The sequence below is a fragment of the Ursus americanus genome, chromosome 23 (assembly GCF_024610735.1).
Source record: "Ursus americanus isolate L20-20 chromosome 23, mUrsAme1.1.p, whole genome shotgun sequence".
NCBI classification, from domain to species: domain Eukaryota; kingdom Metazoa; phylum Chordata; class Mammalia; order Carnivora; family Ursidae; genus Ursus; species Ursus americanus.
In genome coordinates, this window is record NC_142149.1 from 28538661 (window position 1) to 28562479 (window position 23819).

The 23819-nt window shown below is 38.8% G+C and overlaps 1 protein-coding gene across 5 annotated transcripts in view; it reads left to right on the plus strand.

The window, feature by feature from the left end:
• STXBP4 (syntaxin binding protein 4) overlaps positions 1 to 23819 on the plus strand; it is a 219997-nt gene that overhangs the window by 130839 nt on the left and 65339 nt on the right. For all 5 annotated transcript variants that reach the window (XR_015721309.1, XM_045773046.2, XM_045773041.2 and 2 more), the window contains one exon: positions 8448 to 8505. Coding sequence is in view for 4 of the 5 variants with exons in the window: in XM_045773046.2 (XP_045629002.1) it covers positions 8448 to 8505 (58 nt within the window). In the remaining variant the exon portion in view is untranslated. The remainder of the gene's footprint in view (positions 1 to 8447; positions 8506 to 23819) is intronic.

A 23819-nucleotide genomic window follows, 5' to 3' on the forward strand; every position in this document is an offset into this window, starting at 1 on the left:
ATTACAATCATCTCTCAGTATAATAGATTCCCTTTTTTATAGTAAAATTAGCTGGTAGCTCTTTTAAAATTGGCACTGCGATTCAGACCTACAAATTAACTTGTACAATTGTAAATCTAACATAAAATGTCTCTAAAATAGACTGCTTTGTGTACAAGCCTAAAAATTATTTTAGTTCCTTTCAAAAGAGTATTTCTCTGGGTAATAATGCAGAAATTGAGATATGGGAGTTTTGTTTTCTTTTTTCTTCTTCTTCTTCTTTTTTTTTTTTTTTGTTGTTGTTGTTCAAAAGGTTAAGGCAAAGGTGTTATTTGACCCTTTTGAAATATTGATCATTGGCAGTGCACCCAGGAGTTGGGGAAGCAGAAGCCACGCAGCACTGATTAAAAGCATAGGCTATAGCTCCAGATTGCTCGGGTTCAAACTGTAACGGCACCATTTATTAGCACTGTGACAACAGGCAAGCTCCTTAAGCCTCTGTGCCCCTCAGTTTTCTCTTGTCAAGTAAGGTCAATAGTAGCACCAAGCGCCAAGGGTTGTTATGAGGAGACAATGAGTTAATGTTTATGAGACGCCTGGAAGAATGTCAGGTACATAGAAAGCTCTATGTAAACATTTGACAAATACACCGTTTACTGTTAGGGCAGTGATTCGCCACATCATCAGACGAGGCTGGTATCAGTTTCATGTTATCACCTAATGGACAAAAATGGTAGTTCTATCCTTTGATTTTTGGAACTTTCTGTCCATTAGGACTAGGTAACTAAGAGATGGGCTCCACAGTGGTTATATTGGAACTGGCTACTACTTTTATGTGCTGACTGTCAAACGTGGCCATTATTAAAAATCAAAATATTTAAACTGTAAATTAAATTATGCTAAAAAATAATAAATACTCAAAACTCACCACTTCCTCATCCTTTTCCTGCACTGTACTATTATCTTTGTTCTTATTTATGTCTGTTACACTAGGGAACGTGATACATTGGTGTATCACTTGGCATTGATTCCCGACCCTATAGTCAGTGACATCACATTAGTAGCTTGAAATCAGTCACGGTAGGAGTAATTACACTACAGAAATCAGCAAATGCTACAAATGAAAGCTCCCCCACCCCACCCCCTCAAGAGCTGGTTGTCAAATATTTACCATCATACCACGCAATGGTTATCATGGATGAAATAGATACTGTATCATTTCCTGTATTAAGAAGAGGATTGTAAAAAACTATACCTACACCTTAATAGAGATTTCCCCTGTGGATAATTTAAATACTTATTTTTTATATTAAGCATCCATTACTCTATGTATCTCTAGAACCATGGCTCTGAAGAATGAGCTGTTATTTTCATTGCTATGACTAATAATGGTCTCCTTTTGTATATCATTGTTTAGTTTATATTATCTAATGAGAGTCTCATGATAACCCCTAGGCGAGACAACGGCTATTAATCACTGCTGTATACAGTAGATGAGAAAGTTGAGACTCCACAAGATTATTAATTTTCCATGGTTATTCAACTTGTAATTAAAGAACATTACATATAGATTTGGATTTTCTGACTGCAAATCAAGTGAAACTTCTACTATGTGATGATTGTGATATTCTTTAGGAAAACCTTATTGTGAGTTAGAAACCTCTCTCTCTTTCAACTTTTCTCTTTTCCCTTCCCTTCCCCCACCTCCTTCCCTCACCCTCTACTTCTCTTGCTCTCTTCCTCTCAAGATAACAGATCCTAGAAGTAAGGTGTATTTGAACTTTTATAACAATTACACTAGCAAGTGTTTTTCAAGTAAATTTGACTCTCTTTGAGTTCTGGGATTGATGGTATTGTCTTTATTTTATTCTCAGAATTCTCATTCTCCAGTTTGCCCATCCCAGCTCCTGCCATCATCGTCCATGTGAAGCCACCACATTTAGTCTTCTGTTATTTTGTCCACTGCCGATTGTTTCCCACTTTATTGTGGTCCTCCACTTTCACCAAGAACCTTGGCATTGACAGATAGTGGTTCAAACTCCCTGCTCTCCCACTCAAACCTCCCATTTTTCCAGTTCATTACATGCTCTGTGGTCCTCAGTCAGACATTCTACCAATTTTCTCTATCCTTCAGCCTCCACTGTAGTTTTTACTTGTCTTCTCATTCAGTTTATAGTCTGGGGCCCATTATTTCAATCATTCTTCCAAATACCTTCAATTCACTTGGCCCTCTGTCCTTCTGTCATGCTATTTCACGAGACTCCAGGCCTCCACAAGCTCAATCATGGACCTTCTGCACGATGTGCATAAGTAATGAGCATTGCTGTAGGTTATACCACCATAATTCACTAGATCCCACTAGATCTTTTACTGTACAATCGTAATTATTTTAAAGTCCAATATTTTATCTGTCCCTGGATCTGGCTCTGTTGGTAGTTTTATCTTTTGACAATGATCTCTATTTTTTCCTCTTGTTTTTTCCTGTGTCTCATGACTTTGATTCAGTGTCATACATTGAATGTACAAAACCACAGACACTGGGATAAATATTATCTAAGCCCAGAAGTAGGCCTGTCTCATCTGTCAGGCCATTAGCATGGCAAGTGGTGGTAGTGGGGGAGGGTGGGGCGTTGAGTCTCATTTGTAGGCAAGCTGGGTTTACATTTCGTTTCTAGCATTACAATGAGTTTAGAGTCGTAGGGTGGTTGTCTGCCATTCCCTTGTGCTTATGTAAGGTCCGGAATGCTGGGTTTTTTTTTTTTTTTTTTTTTCAGTGTTCCTGCTCCGTCCTCAGCTGGGAGGCAGTAGGCTCTACACACATCACAGTGGATGTGGATGTTTGATGTTGCTCCCTTGCCCTCCCCAACAAGTGGGCTCTTGTTTTTTGCTCAGTGTAAGGTTAGAGGTGGATGTGGGGAGTAAGGGTTGGGGAGAGGCTCTTGGTTTTCCTATTCCAATCTCTGGTTTAGCAGGCCCTGTGCCCGAGTCACAGGGCAAGGGCTTTCTCAGCCATACTGTCCCTCCCCAGTGGCAGACAACCCTACCTCCTACTAAGTGCTCAAGTCTGTTTCCTGCCTCTCTCCTTGTGGAAGTTAGACTCTGCTTTCTATCATTGTGGAATCTGGATTTAAAAGGTTTCCTGCCCTTGCCCCTCCAGTGACTTAGTATTGGTACAAGATGAAGACATCAGTTTTCTATAACTCTCTGCCCCCACCAGGGCAAATAAGATTTTCCTGGAGTCTGGGCAGGGATTGAGGGTGTGACAGTTTCTGTCCCCCAGGAACAGATGACTTTTTTTTTTTAAGATTTTTTAAATTTATTTGACAGAGACATAGCGAGAGAGGGAACACAAGCAGGGGTAGTGGGAGAGGGAGAAGCAGGCTTCCTGCTGAGCAGGGAGCCTGATGCGGGGCTCAATCCCAGGACCCTGGGACCATGACCTGAGCCTCAGGCAGACGCTTAACAACCGAGCCACCCAGACACTCCAGGAACAGATGACTTTTGTTTCATGTCACTCAGTGTCCTGTCCAGGGTGGGGAGTGTCTCTTGCTTTTCCCCAGCCACAGCCAGCTATTCCTTCATATCAGAGAGGGTTGAGGGCTCTGCAGTTTTGTGCCTGTCCCCTATAGCAGTTGACCACCATCTTGTACTCATGCAGGGCCCAGAACATGGATGGTACACCTGCTCCCCCCTCAAAACTTTGCAGGTTTTGCATGAGCTTTCACCACCTGGGGGGCTCTCTCAGGTCTCCTGCCCACCCCCAATCTTTCTCGTAAGCAAGGAGCTGTTTAGAGAGAGTAGATTCTCCTTGGGGAGGGCAGGGAGCTCCCAGGAATACTAAAAACTATCATGCTAGCCCACAATCAGACCTTACAAATTTGTTACAATTTTAGATGTTTTCTTCTTACCCACTTTTATGGCAACATTTTTTACTGCACTCTACCAGGAGAGAAGAGTTCATGTGCCCCATCTTTTCTTGGGGGAGCTCATCACTCTTTGGAATTCAGTTCACCTCAGGGTCAGCTCAGGTGAGGAACTCAGTCTCTAAAGGACTCAAAAAAAAATTATTATATTTTTTAGGTTGTACAGCTTTTCCCCACATATGGTGGGAGCAAAATTCTTTGCAGTTTTCCTCATCTTAATGAGAAGCAGATCTCCTGCTTCTTTTTTAAGAAACTTTCGAACAATTTTAACATGCCCTGCAAAACCCTGCACAGTCATATTTGCTTATCTGTCCAGCCAAATCATGTATCATTCTCCCTTCCTTCATTCACTGTGCTCCAGCAACAGTGATCTCCCAGTTCCTCAAATGTGCCAAGTTTTTCCCATCCCCAGAGCACATGCTGTTTGCTCAGCCTAGAGTGTTCTCCCCCATGTCCATACCTTCTTAACTGCAGTTCCTCCAGAGATCCTTTACCCCACGCCCCCTATCCAAATTAGTACATAAATTACTTCCTCATTCTTTTTCACAGCTGGACAATATCCCATTATCTGGATATGTTGTCTCCGGTCAGTCCCCATTGGTGGTTATTTAAATTATTGCCTATCCTTTTTTTTTTTTTAACAGTTAATAATCTTGTATAGAAAACATATCTGGGGCCTAAATTCCTAGAAGAATTGCTGGGTTAAATGGTACATGGAGACAGTGAGGATAGCGCTTAAGAGTCTGGGCTGTGCCACCTGCCAGCTGTGTAACTTGGGCAAATGATTTCACCTTTCTGCACCTCAGATCCCTCATTTGTAAAGTGGGGATGATAGCAGTACCTCTTAGAATTGCCGTGAAGCCTAACAGAGTTGGTACATGTGTAGTACTTGGAACAGTGTCTAGCACATAACCACTCAGTAAATGTCCACTGTTATTATTAGCATTTAAGATTTTACATAGATATTGACAAGTTCCCATAAATATGTTATCAATTTATGCTCCCATCAGTATGGGAATGACTGTCTCTTCACACTCTCAACGCAGTGTCTTATTAAACAACTTTTTAATCTTTGCTAACATGATATACATGGCATCTCATAATAGTTTAATTTGTATGTGTCTCATTAGTAGTGAAGTTAAGCGTATTTTCATGTGTTTAAGTGCATTTGTCTTTTCTGTGTCCTGAATGTTCACCATGTGCCCTAGACTCCTATTTGTCATTGGCCTTGTTCTTACTGATTTGTAGTTCTTTGTGTGTTCAGGGATTTAGGCTTTGTCTGTGCTGTAAGTTATTCTTTAACAGTATTCAATACTTTTCTATCATTGTACTTATTTCTATTTTTAACGATGGCTTTCTTTATGATTGTGTTTTAAGGTTCCATAGACCAAGGTCCATGTTTATTTGTTCATCATTGCATATTGAGTACAAAGTAAAATACTGAACATGTAATAAATAATCAATACGTATTTGATAAATGGGCCAAATATGACAAAGAGAATCTTGTTACCTAAATAGATTGGAAGATTGGAAGGAAGCTAGTTTGTACAAAAACATGATGAATTTAGTTTTGGATATGTTGAGTTTTAGGTGACAGCTAAATATGTATGATACTCTTTCTTTGGCAAGATACTCATGAAGATTTTGGAGTCATCCCCATGAAGTGGTTGATTGGAAACAGATGATCTCTGATGGAAAGAATGTTATGTGAGAGTCTATAGACAAACACTTTGAATCAGAAACAATTTGAAGTGATTATGGTTGTCATGATAGTTTTAGGACAGATATGAAATGAAAAGGAAAAATAGAAACATTATATATTTACAAGAATAAAGCAAGTAAGGAATGGAGAAAAAATTGAACGCCTTGGAATAATAATGATTCTTGAAAACTATTTAGATCATGTTATAATTTTGCCCAGATCACTTATTGTGAAGAAATGAAATCATTTACTAATGGAAAACTGAGTCTATTGTAAGCATATAAGCTTATGGAAATCAAAAGTGCTCTTTTTCTATAAAGTAAGGTACTTGGTTTATCAGTATTGTGTTTTTCAGTTTATAATTGGACAGTGATTTTGTTTTCTAGTACTGAACTATCACTAAGAGATTAATACTATCAATTTAGTCTCCAGTTCTGTTTTTCAGATTATAGTAGCTGCATGAAAAAGAAGAAACCACTCAGTCTTATAGAAAGAAATGCTAATTTTTTCAGAACAGAGAATTTATCCTAAAACAAGCTGTGCACATTATTTAACACAAAAGAATCATCTTTATGTCTACAGTCATTCATTAACCATATTGACTAAGATGGATATGGATTAGTACCTTGAATAAGTCTGTTGTAAAGTTATAGTCCTTGTTTAATAATTGTAAGAAAATAATGAGGGAACGCTTGGGTGGCTCAGTCAGTTAAGCATCTGCCTTTGGCTCAGGTTATGATCCCAGGGTCCCAGGATCGAGTCCCACATTGGGCTCCTTGCTCAGCGGGGAGCCTGCTTCTCACTCTGCCTGCCTCTCCCCCTGCTCATGTTCTCTCTCTGACAAATAAATAAATAAAATCTTTAAAAAGAAGAAGAAGAAGAAGAAATCAGGACAGGAATTCTACTCTGATGGCACAGAGAATGTGTGGTACACCAATGTCAATCTCAATTTTTAAATGACGCTGTGGATTAAAAGATACTAAAGTGTACATTTTTTCTCCTTTTCATGAAAAAAAAAATCTGTGACTTAAAGTCTAGAAGTATAGCTATGATGGTTGGACAAACAAATCATTTGGATGAAAACCTTAGTCACATTAGAATGACTTTCTACCTAACTTTTAGCCATCTCTTTGCCTTAGTGACTAGATATTCTAGTATTTCTGAGCATTTTTATCATGAAAACAAGATTCTTCTGTGCAGTCATGACATTCTTCCCTGCAGGCAAGGTGGTTGTCAGTGATCAATAAAATGATCTGTCACAAAAACACAGAAAGTGTGAAAAAAGAAAATAATTCTCCTTGAACTGGTACAGCAGGAGTTGATCATGGGCATGTGCTCCTGTAAGAAGCCAGTCATTCGCTTATGCTGACTTCCCGGAGAGCAAAGAAACTCCTAGGTGGCCTGTGTTCATTGACAAAGGAAGCAGTTACAGAATTTTTAGCCAGGATCTTATTTTATACAACTTGTGTTAATGGACTGGAGATAGATCTAAAATAAAGCTTTTCTTGTTTTTCTTAATTATAAAAACATCTTCAGAACTGTTCTCAAAGAATATTCTTGAAAAAGTGAATGGTGAGAGCATAAGGTTTTATTTCATTCAAATAGTTACTGTTCGGGGGCGCCTGGGTGGCACAGCGGTTAAGCGTCTGCCTTCGGCTCAGGGCGTGATCCCGGAGTCCTGGGATCAAGCCCCGCATCAGGCTCCTCTGCTGGGAGCCTGCTTCTTCCTCTCCCACTCCCCCTGCTTGTGTTCCCTCTCTCGCTGGCTGTCTCTATCTCTGTCAAATAAATAAATAAAATCTTTAAAAAAAAAAATAGTTACTGTTCGTTCTGCCTCATGCCGAGACGTAGGGGAATGGAAGTCAGTGGTCTATTGTGGTAGCTCAGTTACTTTCCAAAGAAGTAGACTACCTGAGCATGGAGTCTGTTCTTTAGCGCATTAATGTATATTACACCCATCAATGGAGCCATGACAAGCCAGGATCAAAGGACTGATCCAAAAGGTCAATTAAAATCCTCAGCAGCATGCAGGGATATAGCAGAGGGATAGAAACCGTTGTATTCTAGAAGGGTACCATCCATAGGTGGAATATAAAAGAATGTCGCTACTCAAGATGGGCCTGTTCTCTTGATATGAGGACACAAATGTACTCATTTACAGAAATATGGCCAAATAATTTCTTGCTTTCTTCAATCTGCATTTCTTTATAGCTCACTCAATACTCTCAATCCCATTACAGAAATGAAAGCTAAGTTTAGCAAATTGTTTGGCCGTTTATGTTTAGTGCACAAAATTCTTAATTAACAAAATAAAATACCACAATCCGTTGTAAATCACTTTGCTAAACTTTCAGGCTTCACAAGGAATTTGGTCTTGTCCAGAAGCTACTTTCAAGCCCCTGCTGATCTGGCACTCGTGCACCAATTCCCTCTAGAGCTGAGCGAACGATTGTAAAGGGAGCCAATTAAGGAAACTTTGAGCCAGAATAGACAAGCAGGGGCCATCTTGTCCATCCTTCTGCCTTCAGGCAAAAACCATCCCCTGCACCAAAAATTTTTGCTTGAATCCTGCTGACAAAAATGCTCACCCCATGTAAATGACAAGTCATAATCCAGTTAATGCAACTAAAGCAGATTGTTAACTGTTCGAGACTTATTTATTGTGTTCCAAAGATGCTGAATCTGAAAGCTCATCTGAATTGTTTTAATTCCTTCTTTCGAGAAAATTATTTTGTACAAGAAATGTACTCAAATAATTGTAAAGATGTGAGAAGTGTGCATCCAGGAAATAAAGTTATCTTTATCATCTTATTAAATGTATTTTTGGTTTCCCTTCACTCTAGATCTACCTTATGGGTGGGAGGAAGCTTACACAGCAGATGGAATCAAGTACTTCATCAAGTAAGTACAAGCATCTCAACCAAGTAAGCAATTTCCTTCACATCTGGAGAGAACCTGGAAGTTGCAGAATAATCAGCAAAACCAAGAAACCCTCTTGGAGGTTACAAAAATTAGTAACAAGAAATGAAGCCTCACCATTTTCATTTCATGTGATTTAAATGCTAATATCAGATGTCGTTTAGGGGGGAAAACTAGTAATTATTTCAAGGGAAACAGCAAAAAGTTGGAACAAGATCATAATTTGAACTTAAATGTTGGCTGCCTGAATTCACTTCTGGCTTAAAGTATTAATACTTAAGAGAAGTTAGTGTCTAATGGAAAAAATTGACTTTGTACGTCTTAACACTTCTTAATATAATATTACTAATAATAATCAGCATTTTTAATGCTTTATAGTATACATAGTTCATTCATTCTGCAAATGTATTTTGAGCATTTGCTATGTGCCAGGCAATGTTCCATGCCTTGGAGATTCAGTAGTAAAATATACAGACTAGTTCTCTGATGTCATGGAATTTATATAATAGTGAAGAAAGACAGTGAATAACTAACAAGATAAACAAGGCATAATATGAACAAACCATATCTCAGTGGATTCTCAGAACACCTTTTGAGGTATGTATGCCTTATTTTCGCTGTTTTATGGATGAAGAACATAAGAGCTTACAGCAGTTACCCAAAAATCCACAGCTACTAAATTACCAAACCAGAATAGAATCAAAGTCTTTCGACTCCAGGATTCTACTATACTGGACTGTCAATGATAGAGACCCATCTTTGAGAGCCTCAATAGTAATAGATATTCTAGCTGCTGAACTGGTTAGTTTTACCCTGGACAAAGTAGACTGATCTACTTCCACTCTGTTCTGGGCAGCTCCTTTCATGTTGGAGTTGACATTATGAGAACACAAATGGGAATCCCAAAGACTCTTGAGACCTAAGACTCCTTTTGGTGTCCTTTCTAGCAATGTATTCTTATTATACATTTGGAGAGGAAAGAGGAGATACATCCTTGATGTCCTTTCAGGTGTACAAGTATTTTTCAAAGCAGTATCCAAATTCTGGATTCCCAAGCTCTGTCACTTTACACGGGTTCCTATATCCCTCTTCACCTCAGTTTTCTCATCATAAAATAAGGGAAGTATTGCCTACTTCATAGAGTTGTTAAATGTTAAGCTTTAGCATAGAAATTTGAAACTTTGCGCATAATCATCATTAATTCACAATATGGAGAAGCCCATAATGGTTGGGGGGGCGGGGAGAAACATGAAAAATCATATGACCATTGAAAACCGTGAGAATTCAAAAGCTTCATATTTTAAAAGATTTAAGAGAAAAAACTAGGGATAAACCTGGCAAAGTGTTTTTGTGATGTATTTTTTTCTTGTGGTCTCTAGCAAAAAGTAATAAAACAAAGACATAGTTTATAATGTATAGAGAAAGGGACTTTTGGAATAGAGGACCCAGGAATCCCATGCACGGATTACATTTAGCACCATACTGTTCACTTCCAGAATCATGTCTCTTCTGGAAAGAAAGTTGTGCCCTAATATGCTGGGTTAACCTTGTTGAATTCCTGGAAGATTTGAATCATGATGCTGTAGAGATGGCAGGAAAATGAAAAACCACATTCACATTTTCATTGGGTTTTTTCCTCATATTAACTTTGTAATGATTAAAGGAAAAGATGTAGCGGAGATGAGCATTTATTTTTTTCAAAATATTTTATTTATTTATTTATTTATTATTTTGAGAGAGAGAGCACGTGAGCAAGGGGACGGGCAGAGGGAAAGAATCTCAAGCAGACTCCCCACTGAATGCCGAGCCTGATGCAGGGCTCAATGTCATGACCCCGAGTTCATGATCTAAGCTGAAATCAAGAGCCAGACCCTTAACGGACTGAGCCACCCAGGCACCCCGAAAATGAGCATTTATTGAGCACAACCTGATGCTCAGTAACCAGACACGTGTGAGGTGTATTTTTCTATGCGTTGTATCATTTAATTCTCCCAGCAGTGTGTAATATGGACACCGCTTGGCTCTTATTAGGGTGGTATTACGATGGTGGTGAGTTGCATCCTGCCTTTAGCCATGCCTGTCTCCTAGAAAGTCCCCAAAAGAAATGCCTAATCAAAGGAAAGCAAACTAGCATTCAATTATTTACTGGGGTTCTGGTTCAGAGGCCTTTGAAAAATACCAGTAAATGAGTCTGGACCCTGTGGGGACTCCTTAGCCTCAGCCAGCTGTTAGTATATCCTAACCCAAAGCTGAGTGTCAGTCGCCTAACTAGTGCCATGGGAAGAAAGGATACCAAGGGCACAATCACTGATCACCAAAGACAAGGAGGGAGCAAGAGATGGCCAGTCAAAGGGTGAGTGTTTCCCACTGCCTGGTATCCAGCTGGCTTAAGCCGCTGTGTCTAGCAGACAAGAGCAATAGTCTTGGGCTGTGCTCCTCATGAGGAAGAATAGCATCCAAGGAGGGGAGAGAAGAGAAAGAATAAACAAGCCATTTGCCCTGAGGTCTAACTCACAGTCCTGTGGAAGGACCAGAAACAGACACTACATAAATGTAGTCTATTCTAGCATAGAAAATATATCCCTTAAACCTAAACCTAAGTATATTCCTTAAACCTGTCTTTTGGAAGCCCATCAATTCTCTTCCTGGACCTTCATCTTGACTTATAAAGAAAGCAGAAAAGAGATGATAAGATAGATTTGTTGCTCAAAGGGCAATGATGGGGATCATTGTGTCACCATTACAGCTGGAGAAACTTTGTGGAAAAGAGGCTAACTTTGTCAAGGCCATACAGCAGAGCCAAGGTACGTAAAGCCAGCCCCCAACACACACACACACACACACACACACACACACACACACACACACAACCCATGCTTTACCACCTCCACCTCCTTATTTAATGTAGTATGTTTCCATGTGACAAGAAAGATATTTTAAACAAATTTTGATGTAGGGAGAGCTCCATACTTTATCCATTTTTTAAAATTTTTTTATTCTTATTTTTTGTATTATGTTCAGTTAGCCACTGTATAGTACGTCATTAGTTTTTGATGTAGTGTTCAGTGATTCCTTACGTATAACACCCAGTGCTCATCACAACATGTGCCCTCCTTAATACCCATCACCCTGTTACCCCCTCCCTCCACCCCACTCCCCTCTGAAATCCCCAGTCTGTTTCCTGGGGTCCATAGTCTGTCATGGTTCATCTCCCTCTCTGGTTTCTCCCCCTTCAGATTTCTCCCCCTTCCCCTATGGTCGTCCGTGCTGTTGCTTATGTGCCATGTATGAGTGAAACCATATGATAATTGTCTTTCTCTGCTTGACTTACTTCACTTAGCATAATTATCCATTTTTAAATAGCAGAATAGAAACTTGGTTCTAAGAAAAATTAGTTATCTCCTGGAGACTAGAAAGGCCAAATAGTAAAGATAAGAAAAGCTAACACTGTACCAGTGCTTCTTTTACTCAGCCTTGTGGAGGAACAGGCTGCTTGCCCGAGTTAGGTTTTTCTGCTAGAAGTTAACCCCATTCAGGCACCAACTTTTATTTTAGCACAACCTTCTTCATCAAAGTTTTACTTAAATAAGTGTTACATACTTCCCTGCCTTCTTACAATGAGGCCACTGAACAAAGTCTTTATGAATGTCAATCTTATGCATAATAGAGTTCTGCAGGGGCATGGTAAGCTATATAAACTTGGGACCCAGCTGTCATCTCTTGTGGCTTTCAGTGTGCCTGGCCATCCCCTTATCCCCATTCTCCTTTTTTATCTTTTACACACCTCACCCTCTTCCCCAGTTTCCCACCTGAGGAGAACAGGGTGACAGATCATAAAACTAATTTGAATTGCTTGTAAATAGCTCTTGGGTGTGGGCCTACAGGGGCTTGTGTGAGTCAAGTGTAGGAGTTCTGGTGAGGTGGAGCTGATTATAGGAAAGCCATCTGATGGAGGGGAAAGAAGAACCTGAGCTTTAGATTTGGAGAAACTTGGGTCCAAATCCTGGTGTCTCCCTAGGGTAGCTGAATGACCTTAGGCATGTTGATTAAGCTCTCTGAGCTTTAATTCTCCATATTTACAGAATGGAAAGAATATTAGCACTTCATAGGGTTCTTGTCCAGAATGAATGAGCTTATGTATGTGAAAAGCCTGTCATAGCACCCGACCCAAAGTACACACTTCCAGCCGAGTTTAGCCCTCCTCACTCCCTCCCCTCACTCTTAACATTCTGGTGGGGGTAACTTCCTGCCTCTTAGCTCCTGGGTTCAGATAGGCAATGTTGCCACATCTGTAATGGCTGCATACTCAAGCATCCATTGTGTGTCCTTCTTGGAACTATGTAGCTTGTTTGTCTTATTTTTCCATCTTCGTCCTCCCATTTACCCCAGCTGAAATTTTCAGCCTGGATAGCCTTAGCTTTTGAGGCAGGAGTAGTTCATTTACCAGGTAAATGTACTTTGGAGGCAGGAAATAGCAAGTAATGAACTCAGGTCATTGCCTCTCTCACCTTTACTTAAAAAGAACAGGTTGAAATTGCCCTTCCAGGGCACCAGAGGAGATGATGGTCTGTATACATATAATTTCTTCCCTGAAATTGACACATGTCACTGTCTTCCTGGAAATTGAATTGTTCCATCTGATGAAAGCCAAGCCTCAGGCAAAGGAATAACTGTCAGTGCTGTCCCCAGAATGCCCAGACAAATATAGTCCTCATTGAATATTCCTGCACATGTCCATTGCACACCTCTTAATACTTTGTAGTCATCTACTTAAGTTCTGATGCAAGAGAAGAAAACATTTTATCTGCTATAAACAATTTAATCAAAATGTTGGCATTGCTAGAGCCAGCGTTTCACAGAACTAACAAATGTGTTTGTCTGTATATGTATGTGTGTGTATATAGCAATATGTGTATGTGATATGCATATAGACAGGGCTTGCTTCACTTGTGTGCTATATATATGCACTACCAGTGCATTCAAGGGAAAACTTTCATATTTTCTCCTTAGAGAGTTGCAGCATTCTTAAATTTAACGACAAACGTCAGCTATCTTGATGGTGCAGTGATGAAATTACCTGATTAACTTAACCATTTTCCCACCCAGTTGCTTCCCTTTGAAAGTTGTATACTGTTATAGATTTATAGTAGTCCTTTGATATGATTCTACTGTAAAATGTGTTACAAAATTTAACAAAATTATTATGAGAGTTATGTTTGATAGTAAAACTAAATTTTTACAAATTAGACATTACTGCTACATGGCTTTCATTGTGTTCTTTTCTTTTTCTATTGAAAAATTCAGATTCACTGTGATTGAATTGATCCCATTGCCGCATGATAAATTTCTCCCAAATTTTGCAGCTTAAAACAGTAAACATTTTCTCACCCAGGGGGTCAAGAATCCAGGTGTGGTTTTACTGGATCATTCTGGCTCTTTCTGTCTGGGTTTCCCATAAAGTTGTGATCAAGCTATTAGCCAAGGCTAGGGACTGAAGAGTGCCTTAGTGGGGCTGGTATGTTTGTTCCAAGCTCACACGTCTGGCTGTTGGCAGGAGGCTTCAGTTCCTCACCAAAACATGGACCCTTCTCCATAGGGCTGCACACAACAAGACATTGGGCTTTCCCAAAACCAGAGACAAGAGAAAGAGTGAGAGCAAGAGAAATATGAAGACAAAAGCTACAATGTCTTTATAACCAATCTCAAAAGTGAGTGATATACCATCACTCCTGCCATATGCTATTGGTCACACAGACCAACCCTGGTATAGTGTAGAAGAGTATGAATGCCAGAAGGTGAGGATCACTGGGACCTGTCTTAGAGGATGACTACCACAGTGCTATTTCACAATATATGTAAAACATGTATTTATTTACATATATATATATTCTACATATATATATATAGTATATATATATATATGTATATACATATATATACATACATATACAATACTGTGTATAGTGATTAGTGAATTTTCCAGGTTTAATCATTTGTTTTTAAAAGTTACTTAAACTTGTAATTCTCCATGTGTTCATTTGTGTTGATACACCTTTAATGTGAGATCTCTCCTCATCTTAACGAAAACTTTGTCTCCATTACATAGGAAGAAGTATACTTACAACATTATAAATGCCTATCAGTAGAACCTAGGACTTCTGCAATTTCTGAATAAAACAAAAGTTTCAGTCTAGAGCAGGGAAGGCAAATAGATTTCAACTCACTGTCTCAGGCGTGGTTTTGTGAAGTATACTGAGGCCATGTTCATCCTCAGTGATGTCTGATCAATTAGGTGTCTGCTGTGGGTGCAGAGGGGAAGAGGAATAGGGGACACATGCCATATCTTTGCAATCTTTGGTCTTCTAGAGCATTTTGCTAATGCAGAAACTCTGCCAAGATGAGCAGTAGTATTACAAAGAGTAGGTTGAAATAATGAAATAAACAATGACAAGCCACCCAAAGAAGCTCTTGTAAGATAGTTTTTTTTAAAAGCTTTGCCTTAATGACTCTAAAAGATAACTGATTTCTGGTAGGCATGGTTTTCTTCATTTCTCTCCAGTCAGAGAAATTAATGACCCTAAATGATTGTCTTCATTGACTTAAGGTAGGACATCCTATTAGGTTGTTCCCAGGTAGGAAAGAATGTGGATCATAACCTATATTTGAATAAGACTTTGCCATTGTCAGCCTACTGTATTAATTAAAGGCTTAAGTTACACTGTGTCCTCTCATTTACAAAATAGAAAACACAAAAGAGAAAAATTGGAGGTTATGTTTTCTTACCCCCTAACTTTATTTTACAAGCAGAGCCTATGCTGGGTAATTCTAATGTAATTACAAATTAGGGAGATTGGAGGGGAGGGTGGAGAGGAACGGATGGTTTCTGGATTGGGAATAATAAGCCGCTACTTTTGACTTTTCCTAAATCCTTGGCAGACTAGTTTAGCTGCACTTTAGTGGACACTGTCAGGAGCCGTCCTTCTGAAGACCTCATTAATTTGGCTGCTTTGATTCATTTTGGGTGAGTTAAGAAATATCCATTCACAGACGAGTCTAAGGCTCACTTGATGAGGCATCAAGGCAATTTCTATGCACCTAACTTCAGCTTAGATCAGGAGAGTGCATGTAAGCTCCTCACTGTCCTCTATGTGCATAAGAATCCTGAGCGTTTCATTCTTCATGAGACTGTAATGAAGAAATCAAAAGATGGCTTGAAGGAGGAAATATTTTGTCTCCAAACACTTCTTAGTTATGAATAAATTGTATTAAAACCACTGGTTTGGATGTAACCATCTGTTTGACAGCTGGCTTAGAATATTCAGTAACTAGTACAGTGCCTGGTGTGTGTAGGGACTAAATAAATATTTATCAAATGCATGAAGACTGTCATTGCCAATTTGGGAAAGCAATTGGTGAGGAAAAAAAAAATATGGACTCATAATGTCAGACAGACCTGGGTTCTAGTGTTTACGCACCACTTATGAGTGTGACCTTGGGTATAATTGATATGGTTTTCAATTGTCTGTACCCCCTTTTCTCATTCAGAAAGAAGGATAGTAGTTTATATCTCCTAGGCTTGTTTTGAGAATTGAATAAAATAAGGGGGGGAGGGGTAAAGCCCCTGGCAAAATACCTGGCACCTGGTGAGCCTTGAACAGAGGTTAGTTTTCCCTCCCCTCCTTCATTTTATAGTACTGCTATTGGACAGAGGAGGGGCTGTAAATGACAACATTTGCACAGCTGCAAATAGAAACCACTAGCCAAAACCTGCACTTATGCTGCTATCTGGCCAGTCATAAGCCCTGTGACAGGAGCCGAGAGGTTGCATTGCTCAGGAGCCTGAGACAGCTAGCTCTGGATTTTCTATAAATACCTACGAAGGGGTGTAGCGTACGAAGTGCTGTATGAGCAACTGTCATTTAAGCAAAAGGCCAGCCAGCTGGCTTAGGTTATTCAGAATGGCAAAGCCCACTGAAATGAATAAAACATCCAGATCTAGACAGCCAGCATCAAACTCTTCCCCCCCCCCCGCCATTTAACCAATGACAGGTATGACTGAGGCATAAAGCATGTTTTTTAGCATTTTATTGGAATACTAGAAGCAAATCCTCTGGGATTGCAAGAAGTATTTGGGAAATTCATCACCTTTCTGGGGTTATAATTTTGTTTAGCCAGATGTGGAATTCTCTCTGTCTCCAGGACGCTTTATTTAAATTAATTGACAAATACTTTTTTGTCAAACACTTTCCCTTCCAAATTCGGTTGCTGTGTTAGTCTGCTAGGACTGCCAAGCCTGTGTGGCTTAAAGAGCAGAAATGTATTTTTTTATAGTTCTGGAGGCCAGAAGTCCAAGGTCAAGATGCCATTAGGATTGGTTTCTGGTAAGGCCTTTCTTCCTAGAATGTTGACCTTCTCACTGTGTCCTCACATGGCCTCTTCTCCGTCTGTGCGCAGAGAGATCGAGCTCTGGTGTCTCTTTCTCTGCTTACAAGGGCATCCGTCCCATTGGACCCAGGGCCTCACCTCCATGACCTCATCTAACTTTATCTCCCCAAAGGCCCTATCTCCCAGTATAGCCTACATTATGGGTTAGGGCTTCAGTATATGAATTGGATGGGGTAGGGGCATAATTCAGTTCACAACAGTTGCTTCTTTCTTAAACTACTTTCCATAAATTCTCCAGCTCCTTTTTCTTTATCTAATAATCTCCATTACAGTGCAGTATATTGTTTTCCTATACATCTACCAAGTTTTAGGCACATTTGCAAGAATTAATCCAAATCAGTGCCTTTTCCCTTGTGCCCTAGTCTTTAGTAGATGAAGCAGCTAAGGGGAGGGGGAGTGTGGCAAGGAGAAAAACGACACCCCCCCCCAATGATGTCTTCATGTTAATCTCCACAACATTTGAATACATTAGGTTACATGGTAAAGGGGCGTGAAGGTTGCATGTGGAATTAAGACTGCTAATCAGCTGGTCTTAAAATAGAGAGATCATCCTGGATTATCCAGGTGGGTCCAGTCTAATCACATGAGTCCTTAACACTGGAAGAGGGAGGCAGAAGAAGAGGGTCAGAGAAAGAGATATTACAGTGGAAGCAGAGACAGACAGGCTATGTTTCTAGCTTTGAAGATGGGGGCCATGAACCACAGAATGTGGGTGGCTTTTAAGCTGGAAAAGCAAGGAAACAAAATCTCCTCTAGAGCCTCCAGAAAGGAACGTAGCCTTGTCAACACCTTGATTTTAACCCAGCGAGAGCCATATCGGACTTCTGAGCTACAGAACTGTAAGCCAGTGAATTTGAGTTGTTTAAAGCCACTTAATTTTATGTGGCAATTTGTTACTGCACCAATAGAAAACTAATACAGGGAGTCAGTGGTGGGAGAGGGTAAGGGTTATAACTTGGACCTACAATTGTCAAGCGTGGAACTAAAGGATTTATACATGTTATCTCTTAACAATATTGAGGCAGGTGTTACATGTTTTCTAGATTAGGAAACTGAGACTCGAAGTTTAAGTAACTTTCCCAGAGACACACAGTAACCCAGTTAGTACATGGGCCATCTGGGATTTCAAACCAGGTCTGCCTAGTCTGTACAAAAGAATAGTAACCCTGGTCTGCATCTAAGCCCTGATTCTGCTACTGTGTGAACTAAGGGTACTCGGACACCCTTCGCCTTGGTTTCTTCAGTTGTAAAACTTGTAGAGACAAGTTAGGTTTATGAGCTTTGTATGAAAAGCAAATTGGGAAATCTGTATCAAAAACATTGTAAGGTACAAAATGCTTACCCAATGTCAAGTCTGATCAGCTGCCACATACCTAAACATGCATATCAAATGAATGATCTAGGACAATGAGGGGGCTAGAGGGTCTTCTTAGATCTTACCCGAACTTTGTTACTTAGCATCAGCTTTAACCAGGCCCCTTTATGAAAAATCTGCATCCTTTTGTTGGGTGCTGGATGCCTAGAAACTTGGCTTTCGCTGCATCCTGAGTTCTATCAGAGGGTGAAAATTCCAGGGTAGTAAAATCACTTCAGTAATGGTGAGAGAATTGAGGGGTAGCGTGAGCTCTTAGCCATCCCTTACCATCATGTTTATTTGTCTTTGGTAGCATTTTATACTCTACCAGTTAACACAAGATTTGTTTAGCTAACAATAGTACTTGTTCGATGTAAACAATTATAACTTAAATCCTGGGATTTGAATAAGTTTACATATAACTCTGGCTATTTAGCAAATAAACTCTAGTCAGAATTGTTTGGATTATCATAGTGGTTCAGTTATTATCTACCACCAAATTTATGAGCAGACCTTTTCAGGTTACTTGGATATTAGAATATTGGTGAAGAGGGTTAGTAGTCCTGGTTATTTGGCGACTTTTAGGTTGTTTAAATCAATTGAATTCTTTCCTGATAAAGTTGAGTCTCTTTATGCATATTTCTGAATCACTTAGAGTGAGGCTACTGCATTATCACATCTGAAGTAGTTTTATCTGATCCTCAATCATAAATAAGCTAGTCTACCACTTTTGAGCATTTATTACTTGTGGTATAATAATAATACCAGTGAAAAGTGTGGTGGATCCATGCATGATACATTTATTGACCCTCATTTTCTGTGAGCCTGACACCGAGATTGTAAAGACATGTAGAATGCTCTGCCCTTCAGAAGTTAACAGCCTGGTGGGCAAAAAGACAGACATATTAAGAATTCATTTTCATGATGTGAAAAGTGTAAGACTTCTGGGGAAACGGGCTTCATGCCAGTACTTTTTATTCCTAGTTAATAAAAATATGAGTTTTGTGGCAAGTGCTTTAAAAAATGCTTTAGACAATATAATCTGTGATCAGTCAACCCATCCTAAATTACCTCATTTTGTAAGACTGAAGAGCCCTTTTAGAAAAGTGATCATTTGCCCCAGCCCAGAATCACCCTCCAGATTGTTGTTGAAACCCACCCAGATAACAGAGCCTCAGAGAGGAGTTTAACAGAATGGCTAAATTCTCAGAAGTCAGATTTGAGTCCAGATCCAGGCTCTAACAAGAGTTTTATGACCTGAAATAAGTTATTTTACCTCTCTCGGTATTAGTTTCCTCATATATAACATGAGGATGATAAGTATAACTTTTTCTCTTCTTCAAAATAAACTAAGATTCTAAAAGACAGTTAAGTCCATTGATTCACAAGTCCAAGATGGCACCACTAGAAATAGTATTGTAGAGTTGATGAGAGAACTCTAAAGGTGGATGGCATGTTTGGTGTTTACCCCATAATTTTTTACTATAATTAGAAGTTTCTACTTTATAGCACTCACTCTCAAGTGGCTTTTGTACTTATGCATTATGGAGTTGGTAATACTTGGATAGAACATGTCAAGACTATAGAGATGGTGGGGGAGGGAACCTCTCAGAGTCCCATCCAGTTTTGTGATTTTAGAATGTTCAATTCTTCTCTGATAAAATATGTACATTCATATTCTTACATTTTTAGTGTAGTCCACTTAACTTTGGTGGAAAAATAATATTAGAATAAGTATAAAATTAGTTGGAATTTTGTTTCAAATCATTTTGGTTTTTTTAAGGTTTCAAATTTGGTAATTAAGAAAAATGTGCTTAATCAAATGTTTATTAAACTTATTTTATTGGATAAAAAAGTGAAACATCTGAACATTACAAATTAAAGTATCTTCTATATTTAATGCACCTGTATTCATAAGCGAGAATTTAAGATGGGAACTGGCGGTGGTCTAGCAAAGTTGTTTCTAATTAAATTTAGTTTTCATTAATCCATATTCTGACAGTCTTTTGATTATTGACCCATAGCATGAAAATATATATATATTGCCTGTCTTCTGTATTTTAGAAAGCCAACCTCTTTAGTTTGGAGAAGTTGTATTTACTGGGGAAGTAACAGTCATGGCTTCATCTTGAAATACTCTCTTGCTTGATGATGATTTAGAATGACATTAACTGCTGTAACAAACCACCACCTTTCAGTGGCTTAATGCTCACATACCTATAGTCAGTGCAGAGCTTCCTGGTTGATGAATGGCTTTTCTTTTCTTTGACTGGTGACTTTGGTACCCCAGCTCCTCCTAGCTCATGGCTCCGCATCCCCTAAGCCCTCAGAGTCCTCAGCCTTCAGTTAGCGGATGAGGAGTAAGAGTAGAGAAGGCACTCCAGTTTCTTTTTTTTTTTTTTTTTTTTTTTTTTTTTTTTTTTTTTCCATTTCTTTTGCACTTGTTTCTTTTTTTTTTTTTTTTTTTTTTTTTTTTTTTTATTAATAACGATTTTTTATTATATTATGTTAGTCACCATACAGTACATCCCCGGTTTTCGATGTAAGGCTCGATGATTCATTAGTTGTGTATAACACCCAGTGCACCATGCAATATGTGCCCTCCTTACTACCCATCACCGGTCTATCCCATTCCCCCACCCCCCTCCCCTCTGTAGCCCTCAGTTTGTTTCTCATAGTCCATAGTCTCTCATGTTTCATTCCCCCTTCTGATTACCCCCCCTTTCTTTATCCCTTTCTTCCCCTACTGATCATTCTAGTTCTTATGTTCCATAGATGAGAGAAATCATATGATAGTTGTCTTTCTCTGCTTGACTTATTTCACTAAGCATTATCTCCTCCAGTGCTGTCCATGTTGTAGCAAATGTTGAGAACTCATTCTTTCTGATTGCTGAGTAATATTCCATTGTATATATGGACCACAACTTCTTAATCCAGTCATCTGTTGCAGGGCATCTCGGCTCCTTCCACGATTTAGCTATTGTGGACATTGCTGCTATGAACATTGGGGTGCATATGGCCCTTCTCTTCACTACGTCTGTATCTTTGGGGTAAACACCCAGTAGTGCAATGGCTGGATCATAGGGTAGCTCAATTTTTAACTTTTTAAGGGACCTCCACACGGTCTTCCAGAGTGGCTGTACCAACTTGCATTCCCACCAACAATGTAGGAGGGATCCCCTTTCTCCACATCCTCTCCAACAATTGTTGTTTCTTGCCTTGTCTATTTTTGCCATTCTAACTGGCGTAAGGTGGTATCTCAGTGTGGTTTTGATTTGAATTTCCTTGATGGCTAATGATTTTGAACATTTTTTCATGTGTCTGTTAGCCATTTGTATGTCTTCATTGGAAAAGTGTCTGTTCATATCTTCTGCCCATTTTTTGATTTGTTTATTTGTTTCTCGTGTATTGAGTTTGAGAAGTTCTTTGTAGATCTTGGATACCAGTCCTTTATCTGTAGTGTCATTTGCAAATATATTCTCCCATTCCGTGGGCTGCCTCTTAGTTTTTCTGACTGTTTCCTTGGATGTGCAGAAACTTTTAATCTTGATGAAGTCCCATAAATTCATTTTATCTTTTGTTTCTCTTGCCTTTGGGGATGTGTCATGAAAAAGGTTGCTTTGGCCGATGTCGTAGAGGTTGCTGCCTATGTTCTCCTCTAGAATTTTGATGGAAGGCACTCCAGTTTCTTAAAAAACTCCAGCCCACAAGAGATAAGCATCAATTCTGTCACCTTCCACTGGCAGGAACTAGCCACATGCTCACATAAGGATAGCTGAGACAGGTAGTCTCTGTCTGGACAGCTACCTCCTAGTAACAACTCTGTGATACGGAAGGGAGAACATAAAGTTTGGCGGGCACCGCCAAAGGGTACATGAGAATGTACAAATACACCAACTTGAAAATTCTGTGCTGATTAATATCTAATAGTCCAGTGTATATAAGTACCAGTGGGACATGTTCTTTGAGGCCTTCTGTATTCTTTAGTCCTACCACAATGAAAAACAGCATCAATTTTTAAGAGTTGCCCGAAGCTGTGATCTGTGACTGTAGAACGGTTTCTTTGTGTCAGCTCTGGACCTGGGATGTTTTGGTTCTGTACAGTAATCGACAGCAATCTAAACCTGTGTTTATAATTTAAAGGATGTAATTTATATTTTTCATATTTTTATCAGGAATTTTCTTTTTTGTGTTCATCTTTTACAAGTCTAATGACAGCAATTTTTTCCAATATTATGCATAAGTAATATATTACTATATAGCTTTAGATTCTTAAAATAATGTGATACCTGAGATGTAAAGGTTTTTTAATTAATCAAATTTTTCAGTTTTCAAAAGATATGTACTTTTTATATAAATTGCCGTAAATATGTAGTGAAAAGAAATTTGTCTTGAAGACCATAAGGATTTGGATGGGATCCTGCTAATATTTGGTCAGAGTCCCACTGCATTTCCAAATGTTTAATTACAAAATACGGGAACTGTTTTGTGGTATTTACAGAGTTAATTACTGAAAAATATCCTTTTGATTTTAGGGATGTATTTCCAAAATTATGTAAGAGGGAGCTCCTTATATGTCAGTGGTAACAAACAGCTTGTAATTTTCTCTTAAATGTGTTTTGGAATAAATTCTTCATATTACAAATTCCCAGTCATTCTCATAACCAGTGTCTGGGAAGATTACGTGCTCCCTCACCAAGGTTTGGTGACTTTTTAATAATTTTATTGACGTGGTTCACTTCCTGTTCTTACCTTTAAATTTGTTTTCAGTTGGAATTCTTTTATACGTATTAATCTTTTATTGTTATTACTACTTGCAGTTTATGGCCAGTTGTAAATTTTTCCAGTAATTCCAAGATACTGATGCCAGGAAAAGATTGAATTAACATATATTACTTGTCTTTATTTTCTTGTTCATATGAATATTATATGCATAGGATTACCCCCCCCAAAAAAAGGACATTGCAAGTTAATTACTTAGTCACATTATTTTGCAACCTTACCTTAAACATGATAAAGTTATATATGCAATCTTGCTAAACTCACAATGATATATAAATAGTGCCATTTACAATGGAATTTAACAGAAGAACCTCTTTCATCATCACAGACCATTATTAAGAATGAATTTCTTCAAAGCTAGTGCACTTTTTGTCTTTAAACCACTTTTCTCTTAAAGGCTGTCCTAAATTTTTATTTTGAAAGAAAGCATTTTGCATGCTAGGAGGTAAGAAACATAAGGAGGGTAATTATAATGGGATTTAAATAATTCACTTACATTTCTTTGCCAATAAAATAAAGCATGTTCTCTTAGGGCTTTTTTTTTATAAGCCCTAAAATATGTCTTTCAATTTACTAATATTACAAAGAAAAAAACACAACACCATCCTCTTCCTAGATCGAATATTACTGTTTCCCAACAACAGATTTGGCAATCACTCAGAGGCAAGTAGTATTATGCTTTTTAGATTTTCAAATAATATCTGAACTGCTGTTG